Below are 18,791 nucleotides of genomic sequence, written 5' to 3'. Positions count from 1 at the left end.
AAGGTTTGACATGTTTCCGCCAGCCAATCGTGATGCACCTCTGAGTGACGCATCCACCCATCAGCTGTTTTTGTTTTGCTGTGTGAATATTGGAAGTTAATAACATGGTAACAACAGTGTCGACTGGGCGAAGTGAAAGGGCTCAGTAAGGAGGTATTATAGTCGATCTTTTCTCCTGTTCAGGTTGTATAGTTCACGCGGTGAGTACTGTGTGCCATCTGAGCCCGCCCGGATATTCCTCTCCCTGAAGAGTGTGAGCGTGGCGCTTGGAGTCGGGGAGCGGAGGAGGGGAAGCGGGTTCCGGTTGGGATCGACCCGAGCCCAAGGCCTCCGACCTCGGCCGGCGAGAGAAGAGGGAATTTGGCTGCTCGGATGGAGTCCCAGGACGTACCGGACGGCCCCGCGGTGCACCGAGGCTTCATCTGTGCCTCGTTTAACCAGGACACCACGTAAGCGACCCGCGGACTGGGGCCCAGCATGAACTCAATCTCCTTGATGCACCTGACTGTTGCATAATTGTTTTCAGTCGCATTTACATATACTCTGGTTTATTTAATGTCACTTCGTTATAGCTGCAACAACCAAGCAGTTTTGTGCGTTCTGTAAGCGTCTGTGTGCCTCATTAAAACTTCTAGATTAGTCTCTACCAGCTGAAAGTGAAGTAGGCCACTGTGTTAATCTCCAAGGCCTGTTGCACATTAAACTAATAACCAAACTTCTGGCTGTTGAGTAACAAGACACACCTTAATACATCTGATTGAAAACGGGCCTATTGTGTAGTGTCTCATTCAAGTTTCCTGCTTACCTCGTCCTTGATTTGTGACACCATACATTATTCTATTTTAATACTAAACATTTACCATTACGAGTAAACGTGGTATTATTGAAATCAGCTTTACAAGCAGGACCTTCCTGTGTCATTATTTGACACCCCAATAATTCTAACCACTCACACCTGTGCTGTAGGTGTCCAGTGTAACATGCTTTGAGATTATTAAAGGCTAAACTAGCAGACAACTCCAGCAGAACTCACTGACTTTTCAGTTACAGGTATTGCCCCCCTTACACAAATATCTCCCTGCATCTCTTGATTGTAAAACTAACCAGGTGGCCAAACAGTCAACTGGGCCTTCTTATCTCTTTGTCATCCTGTTTGTTTCAACTTCAGCCATGATAAAGTAAGCTTCTTTGGGGGGCAGTTAACAGATGTGAATGTAAGCTGCGTTATGGCTGTGTTGTCTAAACAAGATATGATAGTCTGGAAGATATCATGTCATGTATATGGCTACCAAGCATTTCCTGGAAATTTTACTTGATGGAAACTAAAAATCATAGAGCCATTTACTGTAGCATCCATTACATAGATTTCACCCCGTTTTGCGCAGCACTATCCTACAGATTGTACATGTGTCTGTGCATGGATAATCCTATGCTTTTCAATAGCAAGCGATTGCTTTTAACCAAATCCATTCACTAATCTGTAGTAATAATAAGCAAACAAAAAAGGTTTCTGGGATTATTTTACTGCAACAATAGTACTATGTGAATTAAAATGACAAAAACTATGTTGTAATGGTGTGTGCGTGTTTTATCTATGTGACTGGATTGCATGTGGAATTGTTTCGGGATAATTTTTTTGGATCACTGTTATTGAAAATGTAATTATAGTTTTATTAAAGAATCTTTAACCTTGTAACAATGGCGGATGTGGCTGGTAAAATGTTTTGTGTTTATGCTGTTATTGTAGCTCTCTGTCAGTGGGCACCAAGACTGGCTACCGGCTCTTCTCAGTCACTGCTGTGGACAAACTAGACTGCATCCACGAGGGAGGTAAGAGGGACGGCACACTTTACAGTTGTCTTAAAGAGTTCAAGTATGTAATGTCCCATGACACATGATTTATGTTTGTCTTATAATTCATTCATTGTTTGTCCACATGCATACACTAAGTACACTGTGACACACCAGCATCCCCTCCCTAAGGTGACATAAGTACAATGTGATAGGAGTCTACACAGGATTTTGTGAGCTGTGGTCGTACAACAGTTCAGAGATGCTGCACATGTTGCTCTGCTGCGGGTAAACACAGGAACACCCAATTTTCTGATCCTCAACAGCAACAACGAAAGAGAAAGTTTTGAGTCAGTTTGAGGAAGTTCAAGCTCAATAAAGTTCTCTATGTCTGACAGTTTCTCTGATAGCAGTAAGTGCAGGAGATTGTGTTGGAATTGACAACAGAAGATGATGCTGTATTTGCCTTTATGAATATACTGTATGAGCTTATGTTGAAGCCTCCGATGCTTTTCTGAGTGAAAGCATGCATCCAAGGTCTTTCTGTCCGTTTCCCCAGTAGAGTGTCCAGATGTGTATATAGTGGAGCGACTTTTCTCCAGCAGTCTGGTGGTGGTGGTCAGTCTGTCCATGCCACGGCGAATGAACGTCTACCACTTCAAGAAAGGAACAGAGATTTGTAACTACAGCTACTCCAACAACATTCTCTCCGTCAGGCTCAACAGACAGGTAAGACCAGGAATTAGATATTTCCATAACCTGTAATAGGTCGAAGTTGGTGCTTCTGGTTTGTGCAAATATATATATATGTGTGTGTTTGTGTGTGTGTATATACATAAAGAGAGAGAGAGAGAGAGAGAGAGAGAGAGAGAGTGAGTTATGGTAATCTCACTGTCACTTATTGTGTTACTGTTACCTCAGCGGCTGGTGGTGTGCCTGGAGGAGTCGATCTACATCCACAATATCAAAGACATGAAACTACTCAAGACTCTGCTCAACACACCGACCAACCTCTCAGGTAAACTCAAGCTGTTATTGGGACACCTACAGTATATATAGACCATATAAACACAGTGTACATTAATTCCTATAGACTCATGAGCAGAATTATAAATTATGTCACTTTCAGCAATACTATGTAACTTGCTAAATAGAGGCCACTATGGCCGCAAGTGACATTTACAGGTATGTGCTATTACACATAGTCTAGTAGTAACACAAACAGAGTGGAGTCATAAAGTCAGCAAAGCTACTGGTCGTACCAGACCAAGAAAGGCTGTAGTTCAGAATTGAAAAGTGTGTGTTTTATTTCTTATGAACTCAGCTTTCCATTTTAAAGATGAAGAATGTCGTATTTCTGTACAAAGTGCTGCTTTAAAGCTACTTGCCAAGGTGCACAGTACTAATGTAGTCTGACACAGTGAGAAAATGTCACTGTGTTGAACACAGAGCAAAACATGCATTGTTTGTTTGATTTTGGAGTTTGCATTGGTCCAGCAGATCGATACTAGGCAAATAATAGACCCGGACAGATAGTGTATATGTAGCTCTAGTGTTAAGCAACTGGCAAGACTGATCCACTAGGTGTCTTAAAGAAAAAAGACAAGAAAAGGAGAAAAAGAATACAGGAAACTAAATGAGCTAAATCTATTCTGTAATCCCTTGTAGGTCTTTGCGCTCTCTCTGTCAACCACAGTAACTCCTACCTGGCGTACCCTGGCAGCGCCACCATCGGAGAGATCACTGTCTACGATGCAAACAACCTGGTGAGGCCGCATTAAACTCTAACATAGCAGCAAAGGAAAACTTGCACCTGTTGTCATGTCTCAGGTCCCATGGGAACAAGCAGCTCAGTGTCATTAGTAAGCACTTGTTTGCCCCTTTAGAGCACTCTGACGCTGATCCAAGCCCATGACAGTCCCCTGGCAGCCCTCACCTTCAATGCCTCTGGCACCAAACTGGCCAGCGCTTCAGAGAAGGTGAGGACTTGATTCCTTTTTATCTCTCCTTCTCTTTTATCACAAACCAGCCTCTGTTTGACTCCTTTCTCCTCTACAGGGCACCGTCATCAGGGTGTTCAGCATTCCTGAAGGACAGAGACTGTTTGAATTCCGCCGAGGGATGAAAAGGTCATTAGTTATATCTTCATGTAGTTCAATCAGAAACCATTAGCAAGCAAGCTGTGGACAGACAGTGGACAAGATGAATCATGGTGGTTGTACGCCAGAGATTAAACAAAGGGCTCGTGACCAAAAGGTTAGCAGTTCAAATGATCCTCCTGTTACTCAACTGTTAGTGTTGTAGGTGAGTAAGACACTGCACTCCTGTTGCTCAGTCACAGATGGCAGTTAGTTGTGGATGCACTGTGTGGCCTCCAGTGTCACTAACAGAGTATCAGTGATTAAAACAGCAATGTGAGTAGCTGAATAGTGGAAACATTAGACAGACGCAATGGAGAGGCTGTTTTTACACACAACGTTTTAGCAGCGTTCAGGTTTAATTTAGAATCGTGGACAAAAGTCTACATTTTGGTCAAATTGTTTCTAAAGCATTAATTTAGTGTTGGAGTTTGAGATGCTTATATTTTTTGTTTTCAATAAAAAAGTACACTTAATCTTGACTGTTTTGTCCTTTTCTATCTGCGGGTTTCAGATATGTTAGCATCAGCTCATTGTCCTTCAGTGCAGATGCCCAGTTCCTGTGTGCTTCCAGCAACACTGAGACAGTCCATATCTTTAAACTGGAGCAGCACAGCCCCAGGTAAACACGCACGCACACACACACACACACACACACAGTTTGTTTCTACTGACTGAACCCATTAATGATTAAATTGACACAGTAAACCATGTTAGTGATGAGTGATTGTATGTATGTCTCACCTGTAGCTGTAGTTATTTTCTGTCAAAAGAAACTTTTTTTTATGCTTTCCTTTTGAGGATTAACATTACTTCACTAGCAAGGACCACGCCACAACAGTGTGTGATTTAGAGGTACATGCAAATGTGGAATGCATGGATTATGGAGGATGGATTAATGCATATAGAGGGGAAGGGTGATGGTGGAAGAAGGATGCCGTCTGATAGGCTGGTCTGAGAGGGTGTACAGAAGACCGGGCAGATCAGACTCATCTCGGAAGTGTTTTCACCCGAGCTTATTTCAAGTACCCAGACGGTACCTAGATGAGACATGAGAGAGCTGTGCACCTGAATAAATAGGAAGGGATAATGGGATGAGGGAATGAAAGTCTGAGTGGAGCAGGGATAGGGGGATGAAGGGATGATAAGATGAAGGATTGAAGAGATGAGGGGAGCAGGGATGGGGGATGATAGGATGATGGGATGAGGAATGAATGGATGGGGGATGAAGGGATAAAGAAAGAGAGGATGGAGGGAATGGAGGATGAGTGGATGTGTGTAGGGATGAATGGATGAAGGGAAGGGCAAGGGAGGGTGGGTCAAGCAATTTGAAACAAGCGGGGCAGGCTGAGCAGAGCGGATATATGTAGCCTTGACAGGTGATTGGAGGTCTGGTTGAGGCGTGGCCCTGCTTCCGAACATCATATCACATTATATTAATTTGGCAGATGCTTTTGTCCAACTTACAATTTCTCTTATTAGAAGTGATTTCCCTGTTGTCATTTTGTCTTTCAGCACCCTCTGCTGTATTTACAGTATGATGTAAAGCAATTCAGTGGAAATTCAACTAAGTGGCTTACTACGTGAAATTCAGTCTCCAGAAATTTATCGATGTTGTTTGTACCATGCTGTTTCCTTCCAGTCAAGAGGAGGTGTCTCCTACATGGTCAGCATATGTGGGCAAAATGTTCACAGCAGCCAGCACCTACTTGCCCACCCAGGTGTCCGACATGATGCACCAGGACAGAGCCTTCGCCACCGTACGACTCAACATGTTCGGCCTGAAGAACATCTGCGCCCTGGCTACGTAAGGCAGAGCGAGACAGAGACAAGGCAGGGATGTTTTTTTAAGAGGTGTATTTATGTATAAGGTCATTGACATCTAGTGTATGTGTGTGTTTTTCTTTTGTCAGAATTCAGAAGCTCCCTCGCCTGCTGGTGGCGTCTTCAGACGGGTTTCTCTACATTTATAATGTGGATCCACAGGATGGAGGCGAGTGCGTCCTGGTCCAGAAGCACAGGTGTGTGTGTCTTAGTGTCTTAACAAAATGCTGTGTCAAAAAGGTACAATAATTTTGTTAGTTGCCCCCAAATTAACTTTGAGTTTAAAAATATTTATATTGAGCTGGGGAGAGATTTAGGGATTTTGAAGTACTTTTGGCACTACAACAAAATCATTGGGCTACAGCATTAAGCTGTAACAAATGCAACTGAAAGGTACCTGAACTGTCGGATATGTTTAACATGACAAGTAAACTGTACACAGCACAGAGGTGTTTACCTACTTGTCAAAGAAATGGTCCCTTATTATGCAGAAATTTGACGACTAAATGTCAATACAATGTTACACAGTTTCACTGAGGGGTCATTCACCTTTTTATGGAAATTTAATGTTAATTTTGAATAATTTATTAAATGTTCAATTAATTGACAATATGCGACACAAAGATTTCATTTTAACAAATAAGGCAAATCCATCTTAATTACAGATTGGACTCTTTTCTCAATGGTAATCTGTTTTGTCATTGAAAATTACGTTGTGACGACGGTGTATTTTTACATCAAAATCTTGCAGACCGAAGCTTTAAAATGTCACACTGTTTTATGCTTGTTTTATCACGAGTTGGGCGTTACGGTGCTGTCTTTGTCTGCTCTGTTCGTGCAGGCTGTTCGACTTCAGTGAGGAGCAGGTGGAAGACAAGGAAGAGGAGAAACAAGAGGATGTCTCTCCCCAGCCAGCCAGCCAATCATATGCTGCCACTGTGGCTCTCTCTTCAACCCCGCCTTCCTCCACCACTCTCATGGGTACAGTATCATAAACTGATGAAAACCTTTCCAGGATTCAACACTGGCCTTCTTACCTGGTTACCTAAGAGTAACTTCTAAAACCCAACTACATTATTCTAGCTCTTATTGTGCATCTCCTGAGACCTCTAAAGTTAAAACACTTATGCAAATAATATTAGAAATACTTAAAACTAAAACCCTAAACAAAAGTTGTTAAAGTTATTTTAAGTATTTTCCTAGTTTTATCTCAGAATGTCTCGATTCTCATATCTGTTGGTAAATAAGCATCAATGCAGTACTTCTACTACACTAAACAAAGTTATAAGCGCAAGGCTTTTGTTTTTGCCCCCATTCATCATAAGCTAAACCCAAAGATCTAAGACTTTCTCTATGTACACAAAAGGCCTATTTCTCTCGCCTATTTCTTTACAAATCTGTCAAAATCTGTGTTAGTGAGCACTTCTCCTTTGCCGAGGTAATCCATCCACCTCACAGGTGTGGCGTATCAAGTAGAAAGCAATATTTAAAAATGTCTTCTTTCTAGGTAAACCAGTAGTAACAAAAACACTTTATTAAAGATGATCTTATAAACTTTGAAGAACCTAAAGCACATAATAAAGTCAGTTTTGTGAATCTAGTCTTGAGCCAACATCTAAGCTCTTAGAACAGAATTTTTCTTGCATATATGCAACATATGCAAGAAAAATTAAACACAGGGGTTCCCAGTTGTGGCAGCGTGGTGGTGCAGTGGTGAGCGCTGTCACCTCACCGCAAGAAGGTCGTGGGTTCAAACCCCGGCATTTCTGTGTGTTTGCATGGTGTCCGCGTGGGTTCTCTCCAGGTTCCTCCTCCAAAAACATGGAGGCTAGGTTAATTGGTGTCTCCGAAATTGTCCTTAGGTGTGAGTGGTTGTCTATGTGTGGCTCTGCGATGCAACCTGCCCGATGTCAGCTGTGATTGGCTCCAGCCCCCTGCGACCCTGTACGCAGAATAAGCGGTTGACAATAGATGGTTCCCAGTGGAGGCAGATGAGGATTCAACAGCGTTTTTTCCTCGTCCCTTCTCTTCACAGGTTACTCTGAGGATGGTGGAGCCCAGAAGGGCGAGGTCATCCCGGAGCACGAGTTCGCTGAGGGCCCCGTCTGTCTGGATGACGAGAATGAGTTTCCTCCAGTCGGCAACCAGAGTAACTGACTCCCCCACCCCACGAAACATCCGATCCCTGCATAACAATCAGACTCACTTGTTTCAAGCAGGGAAGGTGGACAAAAATATTCCTGTGTTGAGACATTGTGGCACCCCCACCCTTCCACACGTACCCCTGCTGGACTAGGGTCAATTCTTGCCAGAACGTTACGTCCTGGTGTTTCTATATCCTGCGTCCTGCCACTCACTTTTGTAAAGAATAAAAAAAACACTAAAAAAGAGTGGATTGTCCACTCATCATTAAAAAACACATTTTAAACTCTTTTCTTAGACATATTCAAAGACCGTCTAAGATTCCCACTGTTAACTCCCATATTATGCCATTAACAAACAGTGTTCATCTTCTTTTTTAATAATGACAACACAGTGAAGTTATTGTTGCACAATATTATCATGGAAGTGACCAGATGAGCATGCGGTTGGTCCAGCAGACTATTAATGAGCAGACTGAATATACCAAGGTAGTAGAGAAAACAGGCGGGCTTGGCCTGCAGCCATTGTAGAGTAACCAGTGGCCAGATTCACAAAATACCCTCTATAGAGAGATGCCAAGATGTCATGTAAAAGTTAATTTTAGCTGCGTCTACAGCCAAGTGAAACCAGACAATAATATGATGAAATAAGCAAAATCTCTTAAGATCATGTTTTCTGTCACTTACAAGACTTCTGAAAATCTATAATAGGGGCATTTCTGTTAGTCGGGCCTCAGGAATGGGCATTATGGGCATTAAACTTGTCACACCTCAGGAAAGGAGAGCAGTAGTTCACTCATGAAAGGAAAAGATGTTGTAAGTGTACACTATTTAAACTACGATACACGCAGTAAAGTATTACATGACTTGCAGATGCAGCTGTCATACTAATTAGGGTAGCAGTAGATGAGACTAAAAACCGGCGCAGTCTCAAATGTAACCTGATAATATATCTGGAAGCTCTGTGGGAGGAGCAGTCAACAGCTAAATGTGAAATACTTAATGGTGAGTTGTACGTGACACAGTTACAGGTCCTTGAATTTCAGTGATATCCTGAAGACCATTTTATTTACTCCATGATGCTGAAGACAGTATGTTAACATGTAAGTCATAGTCATTTTTACTTTGATGTATTAAATATTCTTTTGCAAAATGTTTGAAGTATTACACATCAACGCATAGGCTTCCCGTGCGTAAATATATATTGAGGATTTTTACTGTGTGTATAATGTATATATAACATTTATATATAGTACTGTTGTAATAAGTAACATGGTAATACCATTTGATTTGCCAAAAGGTGGCACTGTTAGGACACCCCTATGCTGCATTGAGCTGTTCAATACTGGACATTTACACCAGAGATTCATTAAAGCTGAGAAGTGATTCAACCTCTGCTTGGAGTTTTGATTAAAAAAACAAAACATAATTTACATCTCTCATGTTTAAATCCTCTATTAAATCTCATCAAATACACAACAAAACAATAAAGCTAAGTTGTGCATATTTTAGCAGTTTGTTCTCTGAAACTTTAGTTATTTAACAAACTTTCAAAATGCTGAGTTACACTGCAACAAATTGATTCCTAAATTGTACCATGTCTGATAGATAAAATTTTCCCCAAACTATAAACCTCATAATACCAGCTGGCCAAAGTTCAGCTGCCTGCATGCCTGCTTGTTTGCACATCTCCATCTGCACATTGAACCTCCCAAACAACACATTCTACAAACAAACAGCTGAGCACATCCAGAGATATTTGTCTCCACATCTGTTTGCTTCTCTTTCAGCCTGTTGTGTGAGTGTTAGTGTGTGATATCCCACCCTCAGCCCAGCGGGTGGCAGCGGCAAACAGCCTGTCTTGGGTCACAGCAGGGCGCTGCTGAGTCGTCTGTGCTGTAGTCTGCCGTGGCCACAGACTTGTCGGTGGCAATGTCCCATAATAACTCCTCCCTCATGCGGGCAATCCTCTCTGCTACCGCCTGGTATTCAGGTGCCTCGACTTCCAGGGGTTTTTCCTCAGCCTCGTCATGCTCCAGATCAAATATCAGCGGCGGATCATGGAGCTGCTGCCTTCCTGTTGCACCGCCACATGCCTCAGCTGCACCTGCAAAGGAAAGAAGACATGAGTATTTCTTATTAGCCTTTTTTCACAATTTTGCCTTGCCCACATTAAATGGATAAACTATTTTTCTTGACACAATTACATGAACTCAAAACATGTAACATTACAGCATAGATTATATTGTTATATGTAGTTCCTTTTTGTGAGTTGCCTAGTGTACCAAATGACAGAGCCAGCAAAAAAAGGGTTAAACAAATATGGATTTGCGTGAAAACAGGCAAATTTATAGTACCAACAGCTACAGCTATTATTAAAGTTTGGAATGTGTCATTTTCTGATTGAGTAGTAACATGAACTGAATATCCTAAAGCACTAAGAGTTATAGTACTATAAAAAAAAAAAAAAACTTAGATATTTAAATGTATGCAGTGTGATGCTTCACTGTGAGATTTAAGCTGATATCACAATGCCTTTTAAGTTATATAGCTCATAAAATACATTGGCACAGACAGACAGGCATAGACTGGTACTGCCATGTTGACATAAAGCCGTGCATATCATCCACCATGGTGGCAGGGCATAACAAGCAGCATTGCAGACATGTCTTAATAAACACGTCATCACTGTTAGATAAGCAAGATTTGTCATTTTGCTGACATATGACCTGTACCTGTCATGTAGAAAGCTTTGTGTTTCCCTGTTCGAACTGTCTGCAGGTCACCAAACTTCCCTGCAGCACCACTGTTAGGGTGGAAGAGAAACTACAAAAAAGAAGAGAAGAACTAATGTCTGCAACAAGACCCTAATGCACAACTGATAATACAAAGAAATGATCGATAGAAACCAAAGAAAGACTGACAACAAAAACCATTTAGTACCTCATGACCAGTCTGTTCACCATGGAGGAGGACATTTGTGGCATCACTGCCATCATAACGTCTGTCTGAGGGGGGAGTTACTCCTGCCAGGGACAGAAGGGTGGAGAAGATGTCCATACCACTGCAAGAGGGCATAAAAGAGGAGACATGATGTGTTCAGTTTGTGCTCTGCTAAGATAATGGTGTTTATGAAGAAACTTTAAAGTGGGAGCTTGATAAAATTGATAACCAGAAGAGAAAGATAAAGATGAAAGGAGAAGAAAATCTTACACAGTAGCATTTATTTCTATGTAACCAAGACTACGTCAACATTGTCTACAGCTACACTAAGGGCTCTGAATCTGTGCTTTGAGCTAAATGCTAATGTCTGCACGCAAAATGCTCACAATGACAATGCTAGCATGCTGACGTTTAGCAGGTAAAATGTTTATCGTGTTCACCATCTTAGCATGCTAAGTCTTGCTTATTAGCATGAAATACAAAACACAGCTGATGGAATTGTCAGATATTTTGTCATAAACCAATTATTATACAAATTTTAATTTTGACATGTTGATGGAAATACATGAGAACTCAGAGCATCACCAAAGTGATTACAATTTATCCTGAGAGGGGCGTCAATGGCTGTACCAAATTTCATGGAAATCCACCCAACAGTTGTTGAGACATTTCACTCAACGCCACATGCCAACCTCATGGTAGCGCTATAGAAAAAGTCAGGATTAACTGTCTGGAAGTCGAGTGACCATATTTTCACAAGTGCACTTTCAACACCATGAGAGCAACATTTTCATTGCCAGGAAACAAAGAATAAAAGCATCATGGAGCTCTTCAGGAAAGTCCGACTATCTGTTTGGCATGACACCTAACATACTGACAGGTTCTGTTGATTAGTTAATTGTTTGACTAGTTAATACTGAATCCTACACACAGAGCCTATAAAGTCAACACAGGATCAATCAAAGTATTTAAGAAATTTGAAGCAGCCTAGTCTCTGCTTACTGGTAAAATTCTAGTACCTGACCAGGGCAGAGCTGGTTGTGTTTGCAGGGATCCTCCCAGGCCAATAAGCTACTGTTGGCACCCTGTGACCTCCCTCCCAGGTGGTCCGCTTTGCTGAGCCTCCACCTAACACGCAGGCAAAAGATGACTTCACGAAAATGTTGATTCATAGCAATAAAATGTACAGTAGCTCCAGCCACTACTTAATGAACACATCAATCCCTTTCATAAAGCATGCATGGAATGTGCACTTTTCATACCTCTGCTGGTCTGCCACTTTCCCATGAAAGGCCCTACCCTTCCTGCGTACTGGCACTTCTGTTCCCAAGGACCGTTGTCACCTAGACACAACACGCACACATAAGGCTGTGAGAAAGGCTTGTCTAGGGTAACAGTTATACTAGTAGTATAAAAAGACAGATGTGATCCACCCAGCTGACTAACCGGTGAACCAGATTAGAGTATTGTCTTTGTCTGTGTCATCAGAAGCGCTCTTTACCGCCCCCACCAGGTCATCCATCTCTCGCAGGCTGGCGGTGTACACTTTGCTGTCATCTGGGCGACGGGCGGTGGCAGGAACATCTGGAGGGGCTAGGGGAACATGCATGTGAGCCAGTGCTATGTAGAGGAGGTAGGGCTGTCCTTGCTCCCTGCAAAGACAATTAATGAGGTGACACCATGTCAGACAACCTGTGCTGACCTGTGCTGTTCAATACTTGCTCACAAATGGATTTACGGTTAAGCAAAAAGACAGGACATGATTTTGATTAACATACAATCACATACTGGTTTCCAAACACACGTCACTATAATTTTCCCAACAGAGCAGATTTCTTTCAGACATTTTAACTTGTCATAGCAACATAAACACGGATGTAAATAATTACATCAATGTTTAGGTTTAACTACTTGAAGTGTTTTGTTAAAGTTGGAAACAATCCTGTGTGGAAGTCATTGGGCATAATTGTGCATAGAAGCACTTAAAGCTTTCTTTGTAGGAATGTGGACTTTCCAACTCTCTGACATATCTGGAACACAGCATTAGTCACTTAAAATGACTTCACTGACTGAAAGCCTGCATACTAAGGTCTTGACAGCACCTGACTGATAACCGAAGGCATGCTTTTCACAGACAGCTGCAAACAGCAGGGTTTGCCGCCCTCCTCCTGTCCTTCCAACACTGACAAACACACACTTTCTGTATTGTACTACTATCAATAACATTTAGTTCATTTAGTTTGGACAAGTTGTTACATTGTTTTACAAACTAGATAAACACCACAAAAAGAAAACCAGGCCTAACAAAGATAGATTCCAGATAAGCTGATCTAGGGTTAAAACATGCAATTTTCATTTTCCCAGGCTCCAGGTCTTTTTGGTATCAACAATAATAAAAACCCTTTGAACTCCCCTATCGTCCAAAAACAATGAAAAACACTTGCACATGGGTGACTATACCAAAGCAAATGACTTGTATATGTAAACCTACTTGGCGATGAAGCTGATTCTGATTCTGAACATGCTAAACATTGAGGACAGACATACTGGCGGTGAAACTTTGGCAATGCTCTGCTTTGTGGACCTCATTTTCCAGCCTGTGGGCACATGCATGTCTTTGAAAGGCAATGACCTACAGGTGGTTACAAATATTAGCACCTGCTGCTTACTTCTCTCCTCTCCTGTCTGTACAAGTATGTCCCCAGATGATAATCTCACATGATGGATCACTGCTCAGATCTCTCCACTGATAATGCACACTGGCAAAAACAAAACAAGACTCCAAGCAATAAATAAACCGAGAGGACTGACTGAGAGATCATAATGTAAAGAAACAGTAACAGACTCTCTTGACTGTAGTGCTGTATAAGGACATGGAGTATGATCTTAGAGTAGGGGACACTGGCGTTGACTTTCACTTGCATTATCATAGCCTCCAGAATAAAGTCTACAAATGTCTGACTTGTCATGGAAGACAACAGTGCAGTGGACTTTATTTACCACACCGTGTTTGAGTGAGTGTTTCATTCCCCTATTGACAAAAACAATTCATTTCCTCTTTCATCTCTTCCGGAGCATATCACATTTGAATTCTCAGGTTTCCCCCTCATCCACACTGTCTGCAGAGAGAGAGACTGACACACTTGACAAACTGGATTGCACAATGAAAAATTAATTTGTCAAATATGAGAAAGGATGACAAATGTGCTAGTTTGCTGTATAAATAGTTTGTTCCATAACACAAATATCAACAGAGTGATATAACTGTATGTTTGCAGGTGTATTGGACCTTGCTTTGCGTATAATCCTGGTTGCAGCGGATTTGTATTGTTCTGTTAGTTTCCACAGGTCAAGTGGCTGCTCCACAATACTGCTGTTTTCAACCAGAGGAAGGCCCACCTTGGAATAACAGCCTCCATGTGCACTCCTCGTCAATCTAGACCATGAGAATAGGGCATAATAACATAAGTGGTTGGTGTGAATGAGGCTCTTAAGTAGTTACAGGGTTGGGGAGGTTATGGGAGGTTAGTATGGCCTGGTCAGAAAGGAAACAATTGATGCTATTTATAGCTCTAGGTCTTGCAAAATTTGAGTCCGTTTGTGTTTGGTAAGTCAAAAGCTGGTTATGGCTCCATACATAAAAATATGACATGTGCACTCAACGTCCTTGGTTTTACTTAGATATCAAACTTCTACGTTTTACAATCTTATAAAGTTAAGAAATAAACAACACAAACATCCTTTAGTTTCTCTTAAAAAGTAAAGTGCCCATACCAGGATGGACAAAGGTATAATATACAGTACAATCCCCTAAAAACGATGTCATGCACTCAATCTCATATTTAAGAATAGCCTGCAGTTTCTCTGATGCTTTGTACAACATTTGTCAGTAGAACAACTTTCACTATGATATTTGAGTATCATATTTGTTTAAGTAGGAACACAGACCTGATGACTTGAGGTCCAGATGAGTCACAGGGAAGGCACTGTGGCAAATTATATCCAGGTGTATCAGTACAGCCCATGTCATTACTGTAAGGAATACCTAAGTAGTAGTTAAAACCTGACCAAGAGACAATAAACATGGTGTAAATATTAATACAACTGTTGATTACTTAATGTTGCCATAAGAACATCTTCCCAGCAGACAAAGCAGCATTATTAAACTAATATATCATATACAAACACACATTGTTACCTAGAAAATGTCTAATGATAACACTAATAACACATTTATTATTATAAGTAAGAAATTGAGCTTGAAAGTCCTTTTTGAGCTTTGAAAGAGTTGTTTGACAAAGTAATTTAAAGTAAGAATTAAGAAATTTTAGTATTTTTTTTGATACAGCCACAGTTTGGGCTTTTCCCTAGCCAAATGTTCAAAGGGTTTTTTCATTCTCAATTTTAATAACAAAAACAATTTTGCACCACAACATATCATGTTGAAATAGTAAAATCTGCATATTTTTATGTTAAAATTGTGAAATATCTACATCCACTCCAGACAGCGACGGCTACTATAGTGACTGTAGAATGAGCAGTCCTGCTGTTTTTCTAGAGATTTAAGTTTCGTATTGTGACTTATCAATGTCCTACATTAAACTGGAGTACAGCTTATACGTGATCCAAATGTCCTTCAGCTTGGTCTGCCTGGCTCATTTCACAAATGTGAAAACATTTTTAATTTGGTGTTTGCTTTTGGTTCAAAATGATCTTATCATAAAAGACCTATGTGTGCCTATATGGTGCTGTGATCTAACTGGCACTAGTTTAAACCATTTTTTTGGCTCTTATACTAACACAAGAGACGACATGACCACTTAATCAGAATCAGAATTAGTCTTCCACTGAAAGTGCTCCTGTGTTTGAGCAGCACGTCATGGAGTGGGTGGGAGACATTGTCCAAGATGACATGTAGTTTGGACAGCATCTTCCTCTCTGACACCACCGACAGAGAGTCCAGCTTCACCCCCATAACGTCATAAAACATCCTCAGCATCGTCCCGCAGATGTTGAAGGACCTCAGCCTCCTCAGAAAATAGAGACGCCTTTGGCCCTTCCTGCAAAGGGCTTGAGTGTTCTTGGCCCAGTCCAGTTTATTGTCCATGTGCACTCCCAGGTATTTGTAATCCTCCCCAATGTCCACACTGACCCCCTGGATGGAAACAGGGGTAACTTGTGCCTTGGCTCTCCTTAGATCCACAACCAGCTCCTTAGTCTTTACCCCACCACCACAGTTCTGTACTCAGCCTCGTCACCCTTGCTGATCCATCCAACCACAGCAGAGTCATCAGAAAACTTCTGAAGATGGCAGGACTGTGTGGTAGTTGAAGTCTGTGGTGTAGATGGTGAAGAGGAAGGGAGAGAGGACCGTCCCCTGCGGGGCCCTGGTGTTGCTGACCACAATGTCTGACACACAGTGTTGCAGGCGCACATACAGTGGGTACGGAAAGTATTCAGACCCCTTTAAATTTTTCACTCTTTGTTTCATTGCAGCCATTTTCCAAAAATCAAAAAAGTTCATTTTATTTCTCAGTAATGTACACTCAGCACCCCATCTTGACAGAAAAAAACAGAAATGTAGAAATTTTTGCAAATTTATTAAAAAAGAAAAACTGAAATATCACATGGTCATAAGTATTCAGACCCTTTGCCGTGACACTCATATTTAACTCAGGTGCTGTCTATTTCTTCTGATCATCCTTGAGATGGTTCTACACCTTCATTTGAGTCCAGCTGTGTTTGATTATACTGATTGGACTTGATTAGGAAAGCCACACACCTGTCTATATAAGACCTTACAGCTCACAGTGCATGTCAGAGCAAATGAGAATCATGAGGTCAAAGGAACTGCCTGAAGAGCTCAGAGACAGAATCGTGGCAAGGCACAGATCTGGCCAAGGTTACAAAAAAATTTCTGCTGCACTTAAGGTTCCTAAGAGCACAGTGGCCTCCATAATCCTCAAATGGAAGACGTTTGGGACGACCAGAACCCTTCCTAGAGCTGGCCGTTCGGCCAAACTGGGCTATCGGGGGAGAAGAGCCTTGGTGAGAGGGGTAAAGAAGAACCCAAAGGTCACTGTGGCTGAGCTCCAGAGATGCAGTCGTGAGATGGGAGAAAGTTGTAGTAAGTCAACCATCACTGCAGCAATCCACCAGTCGGGGCTTTATGGCAGAGTGGCCCGACGGAAGCCTCTCCTCAGTGCAAGACACATGAAAGCCCACATGGAGTTTGCTAAAAAACACCTGAAGGACTCCAAGATGGTGATAAGTAAGATCCTCTGGTCTGATGAGACCAAGATAGAACTTTTTGGCCTTAATTCTAAGCGGTATGTGTGGAGAAAACCAGGCACTGCTCATCACCTGTCCAATACAGTCTCAACAGTGAAGCATGGTGGTGGCAGCATCATGCTGTGGGGGTGTTTTTCAGCTGCAGGGACAGGACGACTGGTTGCAATCGAGGGAAAGATGAATGCGGCCAAGTACAGGGATATCCTGGACGAAAACCTTTTCCAGAGTGCTCTGGACCTCAGACTGGGCCGAAGGTTTACCTTCCAACAAGACAATGACCCTAAGCACACCGCTAAAATAACGAAGGAGTGGCTTCACAACAACTCCGTGGCTGTTCTTGAATGGCCCAGCCAGAGCCCTGACTTAAACCCAATTGAGCGTCTCTGGAGAGACCTGAAAATGGCTGTCCACCAACGTTTACCATCCAACCTGACAGAACTGGAGAGGATCTGCAAGGAGGAATGGCAGAGGATACCCAAATCCAGATGTGAAAAACTTGTTGCATCTTTCCCAAAACGACTCATGGCTGTATTAGATCAAAAGGGTGCTTCTACTAAATACTGAGCAAAGGGTCTGAATACTTATGACCATGTGATATTTCAGTTTTTCTTTTTTAATAAATTTGCAAAAATTTCTACATTTCTGTTTTTTTCTGTCAAGATGGGGTGCTGAGTGTACATTACTGAGAAATAAAATGAACTTTTTTGATTTTTGGAAAATGGATGCAATGAAACAAAGAGTGAAAAATTTAAAGGGGTCTGAATACTTTCCGTACCCACTGTACTGTGATCTGCCAGTCAGGTAGTCAACAGTCCAGGACAGGAGGGGGGCATAAGGAACACATCTGGGGTATCACTTTGTTGTGCCATTGCAAATCACCATCTGCAGCGAAGAACTTTATTGGGAGGGCATAATGCTGAGCTTCATACCATTCCACTGAGATTAGGGATCAAACCGTAGTCCCTGTGGTGGTGTGCAAGTATTTTTTCCTTCACACCAGCTGTACATCCCTGTCGCACTATATGAACCGGAAATTGTCTAACACGAGGCTGAGTACAGCATACTAGAGGAAAGCTTGGCCGATGCACCAGTCGCTTAAAAATGCTAAGGTGTGGATCACCTGTTGTAACAAGCATACAAATATAATGCGATTCACAGGCCAAGGCTGTTTGAGGTGAGGTGGAGGAGGCAGGAAGTCTGTCTAGTAGGGGGCTGGGGGGGTGTTTGATTGGTAAGTTATAGTCGGGGCGGGTGTTGAGTCAGCTGTAGCATAAAGTCAGGAGAAAGTCTGTCGTCTCACAAGACACAGCCGCAGGGAGTTGTGTTGTGTGTAGTCTGTTCCCTGCAGCGAGGCTGGATTTGTTCACACACTAGATGTGACTGGAATGACCTAGATAAAGTGACGCCACAACACCAACCTGGAAAGGTACATTTTTTGTGCAATGGAAATGTGTGTGTTAGCTCATATCTCATTGTTTCATGAGGCATATACAAATATGTTTTCATTTTTATGTTTGATATCCTTCAACTGTTAAATAAACTGTATTCACGTTGCAACAATTCTTCTGTGACAGCCCTGCTGCCATATTTAACACATGTCTGTTCTCATTTACATCTCACTCTTCTATAAATGATCCTATTGTAGCTTGTAGCAGGCCACTAC

General features: G+C 42.0%; 2 protein-coding genes across 4 annotated transcripts in view; one reads left to right on the top strand and one right to left on the bottom strand.

Annotated features, from left to right (window-relative positions):
• The first annotated feature begins 26 nt into the window (after positions 1-26).
• On the top strand, positions 27-9,285 carry LOC119916424 (WD repeat domain phosphoinositide-interacting protein 1-like). 2 transcript variants are annotated; one of them, XM_038736422.1, is made up of 12 exons: positions 27-449; positions 1,748-1,830; positions 2,354-2,520; positions 2,713-2,809; positions 3,460-3,557; positions 3,678-3,770; positions 3,850-3,920; positions 4,444-4,551; positions 5,572-5,736; positions 5,843-5,950; positions 6,595-6,734; positions 7,789-9,285. In XM_038736422.1, exons 1-12 carry the CDS (start codon positions 373-375, stop codon positions 7,908-7,910), a joined length of 1,329 nt encoding a protein of 442 aa, XP_038592350.1. In that variant the 5' UTR covers positions 27-372; the 3' UTR covers positions 7,911-9,285. The 2 variants fall into 2 exon arrangements, with proteins under 2 accessions (XP_038592350.1, XP_038592349.1); XM_038736421.1 differs by having other exon boundaries at positions 2,351-2,520.
• The window catches only part of arsg (arylsulfatase G), a 13,598-nt gene continuing 3,750 nt past the window's right edge, over positions 8,944-18,791 (bottom strand). For both annotated transcript variants that reach the window (XM_038736419.1, XM_038736420.1), the window contains 8 exons: positions 14,786-14,900; positions 14,127-14,273; positions 12,284-12,489; positions 12,100-12,180; positions 11,857-11,965; positions 10,838-10,958; positions 10,630-10,720; positions 8,944-10,001 (listed from right to left, as the gene is read on the bottom strand). In XM_038736419.1, the coding sequence (XP_038592347.1) occupies positions 9,721-10,001; positions 10,630-10,720; positions 10,838-10,958; positions 11,857-11,965; positions 12,100-12,180; positions 12,284-12,489; positions 14,127-14,273; positions 14,786-14,900 (1,151 nt within the window). In that variant the 3' untranslated portion in view covers positions 8,944-9,720. The remainder of the gene's footprint in view (positions 10,002-10,629; positions 10,721-10,837; positions 10,959-11,856; positions 11,966-12,099; positions 12,181-12,283; positions 12,490-14,126; positions 14,274-14,785; positions 14,901-18,791) is intronic.

The sequence above is a fragment of the Micropterus salmoides genome, unplaced genomic scaffold (genome assembly GCF_014851395.1).
Source record: "Micropterus salmoides isolate LMB-PRFRI ecotype aquatic unplaced genomic scaffold, ASM1485139v1 Ms_hic_scaffold_21, whole genome shotgun sequence".
Lineage (NCBI taxonomy): Eukaryota > Metazoa > Chordata > Actinopteri > Centrarchiformes > Centrarchidae > Micropterus > Micropterus salmoides.
This window is presented reverse-complemented; position numbering and strand designations above follow the sequence as displayed.

Excerpts from the sequence above, each read along its gene's own strand:
- LOC119916424 (XM_038736421.1), top strand. The coding sequence starts at position 373 with ATGGAGTCCCAGGACGTACCGGACGGCCCCGCGGTGCACCGAGGCTTC. Across the intron at positions 1,831-2,350 it reads AGACTGCATCCACGAGGGAG|TAGAGTGTCCAGATGTGTAT; the intron begins GTAAGAGGGACG and ends CCGTTTCCCCAG. Across the intron at positions 5,737-5,842 it reads AACATCTGCGCCCTGGCTAC|AATTCAGAAGCTCCCTCGCC; the intron begins GTAAGGCAGAGC and ends TTCTTTTGTCAG.